General features: G+C 37.6%; 1 protein-coding gene across 3 annotated transcripts in view; it reads right to left on the bottom strand.

Annotated features, from left to right (window-relative positions):
* Positions 1-263: 263 nt before the first annotated feature.
* The window catches only part of FNDC3A (fibronectin type III domain containing 3A), a 198,360-nt gene continuing 179,852 nt past the window's right edge, over positions 264-18,771 (bottom strand). For all 3 annotated transcript variants that reach the window (XM_006879501.1, XM_006879500.1, XM_006879502.1), the window contains 6 exons: positions 18,231-18,380; positions 17,839-18,143; positions 17,520-17,732; positions 14,544-14,710; positions 11,948-12,075; positions 264-2,854 (listed from right to left, as the gene is read on the bottom strand). In XM_006879501.1, coding sequence (XP_006879563.1) covers positions 2,540-2,854; positions 11,948-12,075; positions 14,544-14,710; positions 17,520-17,732; positions 17,839-18,143; positions 18,231-18,380 — 1,278 coding nt within the window. In that variant the 3' untranslated portion in view covers positions 264-2,539. The remainder of the gene's footprint in view (positions 2,855-11,947; positions 12,076-14,543; positions 14,711-17,519; positions 17,733-17,838; positions 18,144-18,230; positions 18,381-18,771) is intronic.

Raw genomic sequence — 18,771 nt, 5'->3', positions numbered from 1 at the left:
GAAAGGTGGAGGGCAGAGTAAGAGAAGACGGCCCTCAACACGATGGATGGACTGACACAGTGACTGTTAATGAGGAACTCAAGCTTATCAGAGACTGTGGGCACCATACAGGTGAGCCAAGGTTCAGATCTGATGGTCTCTGAGGCACAGTCTATCTGATGGCAATAAGAACAATATCCTTTGTCACGGCTGTTTCAATAGTAAAAGTAAACAAGGCATTTAAGAAACGGCACAAGTCATCAGAATAAAAACTCCTTCCATCTCTTTTTGTAATGAATATGGTTTCTCTCATGTTGAAGATTTAGATGCTGCTAGAAAAAAACCTTCTGAAGCCCGCAGTAAAAAAAGACCTGTTGATATTTCATTTTCTAAAGCAGAGAATCATTACATGTAAATGCAATAAACACATCTCAAAAAAGAACGATACAACTTTTATTATTCATGGATTGTAAAGATACTTCTGCTACATAGTTTATGAATTTTATGAGATTATACATTTTCATTTGTATGAAGTTCAACTGTATACAATTTTAAGGTGATATGTCTAGTAGTGTATCTATAATCTTTAAAAAGTTTAGAGTTTTTGGAATGTACAGTATATGAGGTAAAATCAAGATTACAATAGAAATTGTTTACTCCTCTTCACTGATTTTGCAGTGAGGCTCAAATGGCAAATACACTATTAAATGACATTTACTATCAAAAATAGGTGTTCATTTGAGTTTACTATGAAAAACATAGGCCACTGTAAACTTGCCACAGTGGCACATTGACCATTTAGACATTCAGCTCTATAGAAATCTCTGGGCGCTGACACTCAAGCTCATTTGTGTGCCAAATGTGGCACTCTGAAGGAATTTCTAAAAAACAATCACAATCACACTTGTTTAAGGGGAAGATAATGGCCTATACATACAAGATTAGGTTTAAATAAAATGTAAACGTATAGTATATTATAGTGACAGACCGTTCTTACCACTTGGAAAGTTCATGTTTATCCGTGTCTTTTTTGAACAAAGGTTAATGTTTTTTCAACGGCACAGCTCATTTGACGGAAAACAATTACAATACATGCCCATTCTAATACAAGATAAATTCTTCAGAGATCTTCAAAGCACAAAACATACAGTTCATTTTCTCAAACTGACAGAAGTGCTTAGTAATCACTAAAATGCTAACCTCAGCAACTAAAGATTAGTGATTCTCTACTCTAAAATTCAAATAATAAATTAAAAAGCTAGTTACAATGTTTTACAGATAACAGGTGTGATAAAACAAGAATTTTAGATAGTTCATTACAAACTGTATATTCCTGGCAGTTGCTGACATCTGGGCTAGATGTACAATGTGGTACTTGACAAGATGCAATCTGATCATCCAGTACCTCACAAATACAAGCTCACGAAACGGTAATGATTGATGCAGCTGCAAAGTGCTCAAATGCAACGTTAACACATGCAATCAACAATTTGGAACAGACATGACATTAAACATTAGTTTTTCAAGATAGAAAGCAGCCTGAAATTTACTGGTGCAAATTAATTTTGTCTTCGGATTTGGTGACCCAAACAAAAAGGCTAGGTTTGATTATGAATTCTGATGGTGATGGCAGTAGTTATGGGACAGCAAAAGTTGTGGGAGTTCTTCAGTTAGCTCATACTTGACAACAGAGTGCCTAGTGGCACGGAGAACTGCTCTACGCGGACACATTATGCTCGCAGACACGTATGTATAGCCCCAAGTCCCACAAACAGAAGCCAAATTAGAGGTTTGAAATTTGAAAATGACTTTAACTTTCTACTTTAAAAAATTAATTGCCTATAAAAAAGCCCTCGCTTCTTTTCTCATGTTTTCAAGACCTGAAGAGGTTCTGTAATAGTAAACATTAAAATATTTTTAGGCCAAGTGGACTTGTCTTTGCTCTTGAAATGATTTACCTATGAATTTATGAACATATAAGTGAAGAACTCCACATTACCAAACAAGAAGCTTCTTTTTTATGCATATTTTTTTCAATCAAGTTTTCTTATTTGCTAAAGCCCATTCAGCATACTCCCACTTACCAAATAATTAAGACAAATGAGGAGGTAGAAATATAGCACTAGATTGCATTCACAGCATTGGACGTTAACATTTTTTTTGGTACAGCATGTTAGTGTAACTTTATTCTGAAAATTTTACTTGGTAATAGATCAGGTTCATCACGGTTACACTCATATGCTGATTGGTCAAAATAGTAATGATACATTGTTGCCTCTTAGAAAGGTTATTCTACAAGAAGCACGTCTTAATAAAAAAAAGTAGGGAGGAAAAAAGTCCCAACTGAGCTAAAACCCTAAATTTGTTATTTCTGTGGCTTGCATTCTAATCAAGTGCCAGCCTTTGCCTAATAGTATAAGCACTGTAAATGGCAAGAACGACGTGCTGTAGTCTCAATGCCAGTGCTAAATGCCACTGTTTTTGTAAAAGCAATATAGAAATCATTTTAGTACATGACAAAATAAAATGTAATAAAGCAGTAAAAAATAAAGTTGTATTTTCACGTGATTACAAAGTACTGGATGATAAAGGCAATGAGGATGGAAAAGACGGCGAAGAGGACGAGGATGATGGCCGCACACTGTTCGTCGCTGAGGGCCCGGCGAGGCCGCCCGCTGTCCGCCGTGTCTCTGCTGGTGCTGGCCGGCGGCTCAGTCCGCTGGGATATGAAGAGCACTGTGGTGCTGAAGGGTCCGACCAGGTCCTGGTGCCCTGCGGGGTCTTGGCACTGGCGAATGGCACACACACGGAAACGGTACTCACAGTTCAGCTGAAGGCTTGAGTACCGGAAGGAAGTGTCAGGACCTTTGTAAATCTGTTGGATAAAGGAAGTGTTAAAAATGACTTGCTTAAAAATTATTTTTTATATAAATGCTGGCATTACTGCTTTTAACTGTTAAGTGACATTTAAAAGATAGTAATCTAAGGACATTTTTATGGGTCTACAAAATAAGGAAGGAGAAATCTGAAAAAAATATAAAAGCAGCTTGGAGAGAGCTTTCAGACAGGGGAGGACAAAAGAAAGGCCAGAGCTGCCGGAGAACAGGCAGGCCCAGCCACAGACATGCCGTCACTTCCATAAACAGACAAGCCAAACTGCTGTGAGGGCAGTAAAAAAAAAAAGTGTAATCTTATTTCCTACTTACCTTTGTTTAACTAGTAAATTTTTGTACAATTTCAACATATTTGTGTTATGAAGAGGTGCTTTCTAGATATGTATGTTGTTGTTGCTGCTGAGCTAGTAAGTTGGAAATGACCCAGAGCTGACCCTCCAGCGGGTTTTTAGATTGCATGAGAGGAAACTACCCATTGTTTTCCTGTGGAGCAGCTGGTGGATTCAAACCGTGGGCCTTCCAGATTGCAGTGCAGTTTTTTTACCACTAGGCCACCACAGCTCCGTAGATAAATGGCAAAACGTTTTATAAACTCTGGAGGGAAGACCACATAGAATCACAAAAAGTCTTAAAGTCCAACTCCTTTCTCTCATCCTTAGAAAGGAAACAAGACAGGAATTCCATGGCTTTTCAAGGCCAAGTGTCTTGATCTAGAAGCTGCAAGGTGAAACTGGCAGGTTTAGACCCTGCTTAAAGAATTCACAACTCTTGGGACCTTAGACCAAATATAAGACAGGAAGAAACGTGGTTTTCTTTCTGGTAATTAAAAGGCTAAATGAACTATTCCTTGTTACAGCACTTAGCACAGTGGCCAGCACCCAGTGAATGGTCACTGCTAATGCTAATTTTCAGTCCATTCCCTCCTATCCCCCAAAGTTGTTTGCAAAGTCAAGCTGGACAGGATTAGGTGATTTAATCAAATGAGTTCCTCCAGTTAACTGGTGGGCTACAGATGAACTAATACCTGGACTAGTATTTTTTAAAACATTCTTAGTTGTCATACATGTTATCAGTGTTGTATAAAATTTAAATACTGGTTTGTTCCTAAGGGAGCAAAGTAAGATTTCGGTCATAATTAGTGTTTCTAGAATCTTAATATATTGTTGCTTAGTGTCATTGAGCTGACCATGACTCCCGTGCCATCCTCACTATGTCAGAGGGAACAAGGTGGACAATCTCCTCCCATGCAATTTACAGCCTCCTGAAAAACCAATGGCTCATCTAGGAGCTGACTCGACAGCAATGAGTTTGTTGTATTTCTGAGAGCTTTATGACTAGGAAGCTCTGGTGGCACAGACTATAGGGAGTTAAGTCAAAGGAGAAGATCTGAATCCACCAGCAGCTCCTTTGGATAAAAATGGGCAATCTCTTCCTGTGGAACAGTATCAACCTCCAAAAACCTGTTGGAGGGTCAGCCATGAGTCAGTTCCAACTCAATAGCAATGAGCTGAATTGACTGGAAGTTAATGACTGAAGCTTACACTTTGCAAGCCAAAATGTTTATCAATGATACTGAAAAAAATACATAAAGGAGTAAGTCTTAAAATAGATCTTAAGGAAAACAGTAAATATTCATTAGTTCAGAGACACAGATGCATGTTTCAGGGAGTGGCAATATGAAAATGGTCCATGCCAGGAAGACAACGGAGGATTAACTTGAGTTAAACAGAAGAGTATATTAGGAAGCATTAAAAACTAAAATCCAATAAGGAGATAAATTTAGTAAAAAAAAAAAAGTGTCATGGATATGAGTGATTTTAATTTTTGTCTTTATACTTGTCTTTACTTTCAATTTGTTTCCAAATGAAATATGAGCATGGAAACAAAAGTAGTCAGAAAATATATAAACAAAACAACATGATCATATACATAAAACCCAACACCTCAGGAAGGGGCATGCGGAGAGGACTGAGTTACTAAACAGGTGGAAGAATTCAGGCTGAATTCAACCTAGCAGGATTACATGTTAACACTAATCAGAAAGTTGGTATTTCAAATTCACCAGCAGTCTTCTCTGGTAAAGGTTTCCAGTCCTGGAAATGTGATGGGAGGTCTCTTGAGCTGTAACCCTCCTGACAGCTGGGGGACCCAGGAGTATGTGCGAGGGCACAGAGGTAGACGAGCAGGATAGGGCTTTTTGCTCTGAGTTTAGGGGGCCCGAATATGGTGTTTATGAATCAACAAAAGACTTCTGAAAGGGAAAAAACATAAACTCCCAAGGAATTAAAGTGTGGAGTGCTATGCCATAAGTAAAGCAAGAAGGAAAAAGCCAAAAGGGAGAACTTGGGAAAGAAGATACTAAGATCAAGTTTTCAATTCTGTGTTTCAGAAGTTGAGACGATTTCTAAAAACTCACTGCTCTCGTAAGGTGCCACACAGTTCAGTGCGATTCGCAGCGACCCTATAAACAAAAAACAGACCTGAACCCTGTCCTATCCTGTCATCCTCATCATCTCTGACATACTGGAACGCAATGCAGTAGTCACTCTGTCAGTCCATCTTGTTTGAAGGTCTTTCTTTCGCTTATCCTCCACCCCTCCAAGTATGATATCCTGGCCCAGGTAACAGCCACTCCTACAACATGCTCAAAGTAAGTGAGATGAAGCTTTGCTATCCTTGCGTCTAAGGAGCACTCTGACCACCCTTTCCCCAAGACTTATCTGTTCTCTTGGTAGTCCATGGGACGTTGAGTGCTCTTCTCCAACACAACTCAAAGACAGCAATAATTCTTTTGTCATCTTTATTTACTGTCCAGCTCTCAGAAGCATAGCAAGTGACTGGAAGGACCATAGTCTGAATCAGGAGCACCTTAGTCTTCAAAATGATATCTGGTGGACTCCATATCAGTGACCCTCGGTTTCTGAGGCAATAACTCTTTACAGGAAGAAGCTGTCCATTGCTTTATCAAGAATTAACCAGGGGACTTGAACAGCTCATGCTCGCAGTAGAATATGTTACATATTATGCCACCAGAGCTCTTTATCTAAGTCATATAGGGGGCATCTTACAGGCCTGAAGAAAAAAGGAGAACTTTTCCATGTGGGGAGGCTGAGATATCCAGAGGGTGCTCTGGCTACATGGTCTGCAGGAGGTGTGCTGCCAACCCAAAGGTGGCAGCCTGCGGACAGTTCAGTGGTTCTACAATCTCATCCTCTGTGATTTACGGCCTCTGAAAATGCCACAGGTTCAGCTAGGTGCTAATTCTGACTTGATGGTATACAACATCAATAATCCGGCATTGAAGAGCCTCGACAAAACGAACTGACACAGTGACTATAACAATGGGCTCTAGAGTGGCAGAAATGATGAGGATGGCACAGGACAAAACAGAGTTCAGATCTGATGTTCAAAACATTGTTTGTACCCTCACAGAAGAGGGCAAGTAAAAAAATCATACACTAGGTTGTTTGTGTCTTCACAGAAAAGGGCAAGTAAAAAAATGCACAACTTTAAACAATAACTTTATAAATAATATCACATGACTAAAACAAGAGCACACTGGTGGCCCAGTGGGTAAGGAATTGTGCTGCCAATCCAAAGGCAATCAGTCTGAATCCATCAGAGGCTCCTCAGGAGAAAGACAAGTAATCTGTATGATTAGAGACCTGAAAACCCAGTGGAGAGTCAGCTGTGAGTTAATTCCGTCTTGATGGCAATAAACAACAATCTGATTAAAACATACCTGTCGTCCTTCTATGTCTTATGAGCCAATTACTCATTTGCAGGCAGAGTGTGGAAAAAGGCAATTAAAAAGATCTGCAGTTAAGAGAATATCCTGTAGGAGATTATGGACATTTTATGTGAGTAACACTAAATTAAACACCTTAGTTGTGAAGCTTGTGTATTTCTAGAGGGCCAAGAATTTAAACAAGCAGGTCAACTGCAATAGAATTTGATAGGAAAACATTTAAAAAAATTTGCTTCTTTCATCTGATACGTGTCATTATTTAGTTTTGGAATACATCATACATTATGTTGGTAGGTGCCACCAGAGTTTGCAACCTTGCTCCATCTTGCAGCATCCTCAAGGTCTCTACCATGCTTAAGGCCACCGCTGCAGTCACGACATCAATTCACCTTGTTGATAGTCTTCCTTTCTTTAGTTGACACTACCTTTCCCAGGATGTTGCCGTAAGGTGCCATCTAGTCAACTATGACTTGTCATAACACTGTGAACAGCTACATGCCCTATCCTGTGCCATCCTCGCCAACTCTGCTATGCTCGAGGCCACTGTTACAGTCCTGTAAGGTAGACTGTAGCACTGCAAAGTCAACACATTTTGTTGGGGGGAGGTCTTCCTCTGACCTTCCACCTTTCCCAACATGATGTCCTCTTACAAGGCCTTTTCCCTTCCGAGAACATGCCAAAGTATGTAAAATGATTTCACCATCCTTGCCATCCAGGTGCATTCTGGATGTACTTCCTCCGAGACAGATTTGCTTGTTCTTTTAGCAGTCCATGGGATATTCAGCACTCTTCTCCAACACTAAAAATCAAAGGCATCAATTTCTCTTCTGTTACCCTTATTCACTGTCCAACTTTTTGATGTATAGCAATTAATGGAAAAGATTATGGTATGGGTCAGGCACGCCTTAGTCTTTAAACCAGTATCACTGCTTGTTGGCATTTTGTAAAAGTCTTCACAGCCGATTTCCCAAATACAAATTTTTTAACCTCTTAACTGCTGTTAGCATGAGTGCTGATTGTGGATGCAAGTAAAATGAAATTGTTGACAACTTTGATTTCCCCCCCCTACATCTATCATAATGTTGTCTATTGGCCCAGTAGTGAGTTTTATGTTTCCTTAATTTTGAGAAGTAAACGAAACTGAAGGCTTATCTTTGATCTTCTGCAGCAAGTGTTTCAAGTCTTCTTTACTTGAAGCAAACAAGGTTGAGTCTTTCACATAATGCTGGTTGTTAATAGTCTTCCTTCAATCCTGATGCCACATATTTCTTCATACAGTTTAGCTTCTCTAATGATTTGCTCAGCATTCAGACTGAATATGTGTAGAAAAAGGAGACGATCCTGATGCACTCTTTCCCGGGTTTTAAACCATGTAGTGTTTGTTCCCTTGTTCTGTTCAGACAAAAGCTTCATGGTCTAGGTATAGGTTTCATGTGAGCCCAATTAAGTGTTCTGGGATTCTCATTCATAATTCATTATGATCTACACAGTTAAATGCCTTTGAATAGTCAATAAAACACAAGTAAACATTTTTCTGGGATTCTCTGCTTTCAGCCAAGATCCAACTTACATTAGCAATGATATCCCTAGTTCCATGGCTTCTTCTGAATCAACTGTGACTTTTCTCTGTTGATGTACTTTTAACATCTGGTTTGGGTAATTTCCAGCAAGATTTTACTTTCTTGTAATAACTGGATTGCTTTTAGTCAGTTGATAGGTAGCTAACGTCCACATTTCTTGACACAGACTAGTGAGCATGCCCAAGACGGCATCTGTTTGTTGAAACACATCAACGGCCATTCTGTCAATTCCTAGAGCTGTATTTTTTGCCAATTCCTTCAGAGCAGCTTGAACTTTTTTATTCATTACCACTGGATCTTGATCATACTCCCAGCAAAGTAAGGGGAAAATGGTGAGCTCAGTGTTGGGGCCAATAAAAAGAAAACCAGTATCATATCTGATTGCTTCTTTGTCCATATTCTAAAAGTATATTAGTCCTGTTGCTCACAGACAAGTGCCAAAGATACACAATGAAGAAGTTGCTACTACAGAGGAGTAGTTTTTATTCTGTGTACAGGACAAAAGGAGCTCTGGAAGGAGTCGCACTGCTAGCCCAAAGGCTTCAATGTTCTGCTGGTTCTTATCTACCAGCAGCTCTGTGTGAGAAAAAACGAGCCATCTCCTCCCATCTGGTATACAGCCTTGGAATTACAAAGTAGGATCAACTATGATTCAGTTCCAAATTGACAGCAATGAGTGAGTGAGTGAACACTAATCACCTGAGCATTACTTAATGTGTTTATTTGCCATCTAAATGATTTTTTTAGTGAGGTGTCTTTGCATGTTCTCTGGTCATTTCATAACTAGGTCACCTTTTTCTTGTTGAGGTGTTAAAAGTTTTCTGTAAATTTCAGAGATTAGCACCTTGTTAGACATCATTGTCAAATTATTTTTTTCTAGTTGTAGGCTCTCCACTCTTTTAAAGATAACTTTTGATGTACTGAAGGATTTAATTTTCAGGAGGTATCAACTGTCTCTAATAGTTTCTCCAGTGCTGACTAAAGAGCCAGGCACTTTTAAAACGAAAAAGAAAAAAAAAGTATCTTTCCTAGGGAATTAAAGAATAGAAACTTTCTTTTTGTTTGACTTTCTCTAAGTGGAGAGTCTTGTTCCTCAGCCTCTTATTGTCAGCTATACTGTGTATACATGATCCACAATGTGTGTATTGTGTCTGAGAGGGTGGTGAGAGGCCCAGAGAGCACGCATGTCATTTCAGAGAACGGAGGACTTCGCTTAAATGATGAGCTACAGAGCCAGGCACAGGGCAGCAAGAAGTTATTGGCTGGTGAATGATGCATTAAAATATGGGAAGAATGCCAAGAAAGCAATTTGTTTCTAAATTCTGCCCAGGTCTAGGTACTTATTACTACCATCAAGCTACTTAGCTTCTAGGTCCCCAAACCCAGTACCATTATAACAGGTTTTTTAATAGGTTAACTTGGAAATTTGGCCACTGTTTATAAACTACAATCTCCTTTTATAAAACATCCAACAGTCTTCTTTCTTCAGCATATATTTTCTAGTTATACTAGGTTCATGAGTCTCTCTCAAGCCCCCAGAAAGATTCACTTAAATGTCACTTCTTGTCCAAAAAAATCTTTAAAATTCCAGCTGGAACAAACGAATCATTTGCTTTATCCTTATTATAATCGTGTATCTGTTGAGCTATGTACAAGGTCACAACTATGCTTATTAGGTTCTAAAGGAGCCCTGGTAGTATAATGGTCAGAATACCCAATTGCTAACCAAAGGTCAGTGGTTGGAACCCAGCAGTGGTTGTTCTGTGATAAAGGCAATCTGCTTCCATAAAGAATGACAGAGCTGGAAACTCTACAGGCAGTTCAACTGTCACTATGAGTTGGATCAACTCAAAGGCAGTGTGATTCTTTGGTGCCAGATTCTAAATATCTGTCTTAAAAATATTTACCTTCCTAATTCAAAAGCAACGATTTCATAAATTACTACATAATGTGGGAGGGACTGAAGAATATTACGCTGAGTGAACTCAGGCTCCCAAGTACAAATACTGTATAAGACCATTATTGAATAAAAAAATAACTAGTAAAAAAAAATTTAGCTTAATAATGCTATCCTCCATAATTCTTGGTATGTAGCATTTATTATATGTGGGCTGAATATCACTTAAATTACAAAGAAAATATTAAATCTCATGAGTGAAAAGCAATTCTTGTATCAAACCCTTGAATAATTTGCCAGTAAACTGTAGAATTTTATGAACTTTTATCTTAGAGATTTAGATAAGCCTATGTAAAATGTAGTTGTAAAGAAATCAGTATTTTAAGTTTTACAGCTTATAATCCAAAGGGGAGGTGATGACAGGGTTAATTTAGCTTTTAGGTTAAATTAGAATTAGCCCTGCTGTTTTAAGTAGTGACATAATCATTAAAATTCATATATCACTGAAATGTGGGGTCCCTATTTCCTCTGAACATGTAATATGATTACATTTTCTTTAATACTAATTTTGCTTCCTCCTTGGAAGGAAACCTGCTTATCTGTAAATTACATTTCAAATCTAATTACCATTCTATTTGCAGTTGGTTTAGTAAAGAAATAATTCATGCCAAATTTAATCTCCATCTTTGGAGCCTTCTGTAATTTCAGTTAAGAAATTGTTTCCATGTTTCATAAAACTTGAAACAAACAAAAATCACACATATTTTGAAAAAACACTCTCCCAAAAGCCTTAATAGCCTAAGAAAGGAGCAGGACAAAAATATTCAGGTCAATCAAATGGAACATTTATAGACCTAGCTTCAGAACTGGGAAAAAAAACGTAATAAAATCTGTACCCAACACTGACAATGTCCTACTTCACCTGACTGCTATTCATTCTTTAAAACGCAGTTCATCTCAGGAAGTTTATCTTTATATAAAGAAGGTGACACTTGCCCTAGATTTCCATAGGAACTGTTGAATTGAGAATACTGTATTATAATTATCATTATTGTTGTTATTGCAAAACTTCCTTCCTGCTTTCCGTTTTTGCCCTTTTACTCCTTCAGTATATTTTCAGTTTTAGTAACCCCAAAGTCCTTGGGTCTGATCATGTTATCACTCTGGTCAAAATCTGTCTGGCTTGTCGCTTCATATGGAGAAAACCCCCATGATACAGCCTTTCTAATGCTTTATGTATCTTCTACACCCCACAGACCTCTTGCCATTTATTAGCCTCATCTATCATTTTCCCATTTTGTTCTTGTCATACACTGGTCTCCTTCCTCCTCATCACATTTACCACGTACTCTGTTACACCACTGTTCCTATTTCCTGTTAACACTTTCTCCTCATATTCACATTTGTTGGGTCTCTAGTCCAATGTCACCTGATTAGCAATAGTTGATCCCATCACCACTCTCAAGTACTATTTCTTTTCCTCAGTTTCATTTCCTTACATTGCACTTTAAACTATCTGACATACTATGTTTATGTGCTGTTAGTGTCTCTTCATCAAGTGTAAGATCTTATGAGGGCAAGGACTTTCTGCTCTCTGTAGTATCCTACTTTCCTTATGGGGTCAGAACTTATATCAGTAAGTATTTGTCGAATGACTAAATCATCTATTTAAGGACCTTTCACCTCAGAAAGATTATGGATGCTTGGATTCTTCATGATGCCTAATCTTTTGAACATATTATGTACTGAATGAATGTTCTGTAATTATAAAGATAAACTGGCACAGAAATGACAAAAAATGAAAAACAGGTAAAAATGAATAACCAAAGAATAACCTATTGGCACATACCTGTTTGAATTCAGAATCCTTTCCCACAATAACTTGAAGACTGTAAATAACTGGATCACCTTTCATTGGCTGTAAATATTCCCATGTAATTTCACAAACATGATCATTTATTTTCTCTATTTTGGGTGCTGCAAATATAATTATATAATATATAAAGAGAATGTAATTAAAATATGCTCTATTTTAATAAAAGCCAATAAACTTTAAAATACCATTATAAATGTAAAATAAATGTGTTTGAACTTTGGGAATTTGCATAAAAACTGTCACTGACTCACTTTTGTCTCCAAACCACACAATGTACATTACTCTAATAGCCTGATTGGCTAAGAATTGCATCATTTTCATTAAATTACAGTCAATGGAGGATGCAGCGGTAAGAACAACACAAGGCATTATAAGGTCATGTTGCTGTTATGTACCAATTGAGTTGCAAGCAACGGACTCATAGCTGACCCTCCTGGGTGGTGGTTGGTTTTTGTTTTTTTTTAAATTTTTTTTGGTGTGTATCGTCAAATTGGATCTGACTGGTACAGGAGGAGACTGTCTCTCCTTTTCCAGCAGAGCATCTGGTGGACTCGAACTGCGTACCTCTGGGATTGCAGTGCAGCCTCCTGGGTTTTAAGAGGCAAGAGGTTGCCCATCTTTCTCCCATGGAGCAACTGGTGGATTAGAACTGTGTGCCTTTGGGTTGGCAGTGTAACAACTCCTTACCCCTAGGCTACCAGAGTTCCCTTAAAGGGTCATACTGTGACTTTTACTCCATATAAAATTATCAGCTAGAGGAGAATTTAGATCAGAGTTGTGTGTCATCGAGTCACCTGAGACTCACAGTGACCCTATATACAACAGCTCTGATCTCTGCCCTATTCTGAGTCTCACTCTTATGAAAACAATTTATTTATTTATTTTTTTAATTTGGATCATTTATTTGGTGGATGGTAACAAGAAACAAGTGGATGGCTTTAAGAAGTATGAGACAGAGAATATATGAAACAACGACACCAAAGAAAAAAATTTTTATAGTGTTCTGAAGAACATAGTAACTACAACATAAACTAATGTAAGAAATCTCTTAATAAGATGAGTTGAAAATACACCTAGTTGCTGGACTGTACACAAATGCTTCACTCAACAGTTGCGTACAAAGGGGGTCAAAGGAATGGGGGGGGGAAATTCTGATGTGAAGGAAAAATGAGGGAAAGACTTAGTGAAGTTTATCAACATATCTGAAACAACAGCCTCCTGCAAACAAAACCCATGGATCCTTTACTCTAATGATATATCCAAGCACATGATCTAGAATACTACAAGTCTTTGTGATTTATCTTTATATTGTATGCAAGGTTAGTTTCTGGCTAAAATAAAAGTGTAATTAATCTCTGCTCACAGGGTCATTTGAAAACATAAAACTCTGGAATTAACCTTAAAGACATATGTATTACATATATGTGTGTGTATATGCACATGTGTGCATTAATTTGATTTAGTTATAAATCAAAACTAAGAATTTACTTAATAAAACAGTAACAACTATTTAAACAATCAGGTTGTAAATTCTTCTCCTTTAAATTACAATAGCTGAAACAGCAAATGGACACTATTAAAAAGCCAGCCTTCTATTCAGTTTCATTTGAGATTAAAGAGAAAAAACCCAGCAGCCATACCACTGGTTGCTCTAACAGGGATCACAGGACGATGATCCTGGATAGAGGAGGGGGAAAAAGCGGGGCAAATGGAAAAACATAAAAAAGACCAGGCTTACTGGTCCGATAGAGACGGGTTGAACCCTCGGACTGTGGCTCTTAGGCACCATTTGAATCTGGGACAAACCCCTCATCTCCATGGCTCAAAGGTTCAGCTAAATACGAGGTAGGCTTAGAAGGTGAATAGTAACACCTTACCAGAGGCATTCAGGCCTTGAAATAGCCAACCATGAAAGGTTAACAGAGCAGCTTCTGCCCAAGAGTGAAGGTCAAAAGACACGAAGGGATAGAAGGATTAATGGATATGAGAAACACAGAGAGAAAGCGGGAAAATATGCCTATATTGTGCAATTAAATAGTGTAACTAATGTTAAAACAAAATATGTTTGAACAGAAAACCAATTTGCTTTGTAAACTTTCACTCAAGGTACACAAAAAAGAATAATTGAAAACTCAAGATAAAAAACCCAACAGCTGTCTAAGTCTTAATGTCTCAGATAAAAGAGCTTATATTTATTCTGTGAAACTCTCAATAGGTGAGTTTGCCTATGTAATTTTTTTTAAATTTTAATGAATATTTACAGATATTTTGGATTTACATTCATTCACTGTCTCTGAAAAGAAAAAAAGAGAAATTCCTAAATTGGTATACAATCCCCCCATCCCACTCCAAACCCCCCTCCCCACTCTGTCTATGTAATTTTTTTAAAAATATTTTAATTTATTAATTTTTCGTTTCAATGAACATCTACAGAGATGTCTATGTAATTTTTAAAGAGAATTGCTGCATACATACTGGATACAGAGCCAATAATAATAAACTCAATGACTGATAAAAAGCATTTAAAATTAACTAATAAAAAGAGTAACTTGAGGATATATTCAATTACCTTTCAAGGCAGCTGGGACAGATTTTGGAGTAGTAAAAATATATTCTTGGGAGAGGGGACCTACCCCAGCTTCATTACAAGCTTGAATACAGAATTTATAGGATGTTGACTCATTGAGTCTTTGTACTTTGTATGTATGACATGGTCCTCTGTACAAGGATATAAACCTAAAATGGAAATAAATCTTTATTAAATAATTAGACCACCTTATGGACAATATTTCTACAACTACTAAAGATGTATAGTTGGCAGACAATGAAACAGAAAATTCTTCAATTTCATTTGCCTTCTTGAAAATTTGCTGCTCAATTTCATGATCAACCATGGAACGGCTCCTTCCTAGGCTTCTGGCAGTTTTGTTTCATTTATGTGGTTTCCATGTGCCATGTATGTGTGTATAGGTATTCAGACCTCACACTTACTATGAAGAATTTCTAGTTTAAGTTATATCCATATAATGTGAGAATCACAAGATGAACCTGAGCTATATGACTGTTTTCATTGCCTTTATTGGAAAGAAATTCTGAATTTCCAGTCATGACTGCAACTGACTTAATGTTTTCAAGAGATTTATATGGCACTATAACAGAATTTCCAGTAAATGATTAAATTTTAACTATTTGACTGAAGTAGTAGATATTTCTTCTAATAGGTCATCCATAATTTGACTGTTTCCTAGTACTTCTGATTGGCTTTTTTGGGGTCAAAATTAGGGAATGAAAAAATTAATGCCTCAGAGCTCAAACAGACGAAAAATTGTAGGTAAGTTTAAAAAAATGAAGAAATATTTAATGACCAGAAGTAACATTATTTCCAAGGAGTAGTAACTGTGTAAATTTTGTATTTTTAATCCCTGAAAGATATATATCTCTACACACACATCTTTAATGATAGGTTTAATTAAAGATATCTCTATATCGTTAATGATAAGAAAACACAGTATTAAAACACTACTAGAAAAAGGTGGATGATGACAAATCCTGTGGTCTGGAAAAGATTAAGTTGTATTCAGATAGCTGTGAATGAAATCAAAAGAGAAGAAAGTAATCAAAGATATTAGATTTCTTTAAAGCCAAGGTCCACAAGCCATTCTAACAAACAATTCTCCAGTAGCTCAATATTAAGTTTGGAGTCCTAAAATAGAAAATAGAATTCAAAAGAAATCTCTATGTCATAGTATCTTCATTTGTTTTCCAAGGAAATACAAATTAGACTTGTTTCCAGTAAACCTTCTCAGCTGTGAAGAGGCTGAGAAGTAGTTAAAGCATTAAAATAGCAATAGTGGCACAATTCTGAAATAAATCAGTGGTTACACCAAAAGCTGCAGCAGGCAGAAAACCTGCTTTTAGATTCACTAGGAACACATAAAATTCTGCCAAGAATAAATCCTACCATTCATAGCAGTATAGATTCCAGGACATAAATTAATACAATTTATTTTGAGGTAAATTCTTACTGGTCATCCAGTGTATCATATTTGAAATCTGTAAATACATCTGTTGCTCTTGTTATGTGCCGTCGAGCTGCCTGCGACTCATAGTGATCCTATGCACAACAGCCCTAAACCCTGCTCTGTCCTGTGTCAATCTCACAGTCTCAGACACACCTACCCCCATTACTCCAGTCACTGAATCAATCCATTTCACAGAGGGTCTTCCTCTCCTATGCTGTCCCTCAACCCTCCCAAGTATGACAACCGTCTCCAAGGATTGGTCCCTCCTTGCAACATGTCCAAAATATGTCAGACGAAGCTTCAGAATCCTTGCCTCCAAGGAGCAGCCTGGTTTAATCTCTCTAGGGTGAACCTGTTTGCTTTCTTAGCAGCCCACGGTATCTTCAGTATTCTTCTCCAGCACCACAACTCAAAGGCATTAATTCTCCTCCTATCGTCCCTAGTCATTGTTCAGCTCTCTGATGCACAGCAAGTGATTGCAAAAACCATGGCCTGTATCAGGGGCACCTTAGTCTCCAGAGTGACAGCACTGCTCTTCAGTGCTTTGGAGAGGTCCCTAATAGCAGACTTTCCCATCGCAATACGTCTTTTGATTTCGTGGCTCTGCTGGGGCCAAGAGTGTTGACTATAGAGCCAAGCAAACTAAAGCTGTAAAGAATCTCAATCTCTTTGCTATCCATCTTGATGCTGCCAATTGGCCCAATACACTGCCATTAATATTCTATTTTAGACTATTTGGCTAGATGCAAACCTGCAACAAAAAAGTAAACTTTGGGATAAACTATTATCAGTATTCTGAATCCATTAGATATGCAAACTGTTTATAATAAATTGAAGTAGGAAAGTAACAGTTGAGGAGGGTATATAGCATTATTTTTATGGAGTAGACTATGATTAAAGAATCTTACATTGACATTTGAATATGAATATTACAGATATTTCGGGTAGCATATGGACATAGCATGGTTTTAGGAAATAGTACATGTATATGCAAATGTAAAATGTGGTAGCATCGAGTTTCCTTTCACAGAATATGAATGACAGAGGGAGCAGCAAGGGGTCTGAGCAGGCATCAGAAGATAGCTGAGTCTGACCTTGAGCACTTGGACTGCATCTGTTGGTGTGCAGGTTCTGTGGCTGGGGTAAAGACAAGACTGAGATGACATCCCTGCCTGCGATCAGAGAGCCTTTCAGCTAGTTTCAGCTAGTCAATCACTAACCAGTAACTTGCCTTTCACAGGATACAGAAAGGTTACTTTATAGTCAAAATTATTGGCATAAAGAGTGAATGGGTTAGAGAAGAGAGCCAAATCAGAAGCACCTACTTGTTTTTTCTCTTGGCATCGTACTTGTAAGTTATACTAGGAAGTTTACATGATGGCTTCCGATCTGTGAACTGCTTACCTATTTCTTAGAACTTAAAATATTTTTTAAAATGCTTTTTATTTATATCCACAACTTTAAAACATTTATACCCCAGAGACCCAAGAAACTATATAAAGAAGGAATTTTAAGAATCCTACCTTCCGTTCTTATCCTCCATCTGAAGGTGGTACTGAACAGAATCTGTAGACAAGGTCTTTGGGGTTCCTTCTCCCCACTTCAGTTTAAGGTTCTGGTGACTAAAGGCAACACATTCCAGACGCGGTGGATCGGGAGGGAGGGGCTTGGTTTTTAATTTTATCATGTGGCTGAAAGGGCCAGCTCCAAGGCTATTCAAGGCTTGAATTCGTATTCTAAGTATCACATTAAAATAAAAAGGAGAAAAGTTTGGTTTATGATTATATATAAAAATGTATTTCTGCTCTAGGCAAAATTTAATGTGTAGGTTTCAGAGTGTACCTGTAGGTGGTATCTGGCTGCAAATTGTTTATAATATAGCTTGTAACCTTCCCCACTGTCAAAGGCTGTTTATCTCCAAAGTCTATGCTATAGGCAAGGATTTCTGAACCATGGTCACAAGGCTTCTCCCAGCTTATTGCAAGGCATGTAGAAGGTGAGTAGTGGGAATTTTCTATATCATCATCATCATCATCATCATCATCATCACTTATTCCTTGAAGACAAGTCACAATGGCAGGAACTGACGGTGGAGTTGCACAAGCTACGACCTCACTGAAAGGGCCTGCACCGACAACACTCAGAGCCTACAAATTAGCAGAGACACAGCCATGAAAATATGAGTGAAACGCAGCCCTGTTGGTGGAATGCCTGACAAAGCACTCATCACTAACCTGGACCCTGCAGTAATAGGTGGTTGCTGGTGACAGTCCTTTTAATTCATAACTGAGGCCTGGTCCACAGTAACATATTTGCATAGTTCCTTCAACTCCTCCCCACTCCAGTCGATATTCAGTGACATCAGTTCCATTACTCAATGGGACCTTTAAATTAAAAAGACAAAAGTATTAAGTCTTGATAATGGTTACTACTGGCTGTTAGGCAAAATTGTTCCTTATCTGAGCACATCCAAAACTGGACCATTCAATTCCTTTAAAACATTTAAGCATAATAAAACTATTTAATTTTAGTTTGAATCATTTGAATTTAAGACAAGTAAAAAAGTGTAATTCTGTTTCAAATCAAAAGTAGGAATATGACTAACAATCACTTTAGAAAAAGTATTTTAAGTTAAAGATACTTAAAATGATTTTATTAAGCAGTATAAAATGATAAACTATGCAAGGGTACTCTTTATTAATCTCAAAAGGAACGGAAGATATTATTGCTGATTATTACCATACAAAATATGCCAGAGCACAAACATCATCTTAT

This window comes from Elephantulus edwardii, unplaced genomic scaffold, assembly GCF_000299155.1.
Source record: "Elephantulus edwardii isolate Elephantulus edwardi_28Jun2011 unplaced genomic scaffold, EleEdw1.0 scaffold00004, whole genome shotgun sequence".
NCBI lineage: Eukaryota > Metazoa > Chordata > Mammalia > Macroscelidea > Macroscelididae > Elephantulus > Elephantulus edwardii.
This window is presented reverse-complemented; position numbering and strand designations above follow the sequence as displayed.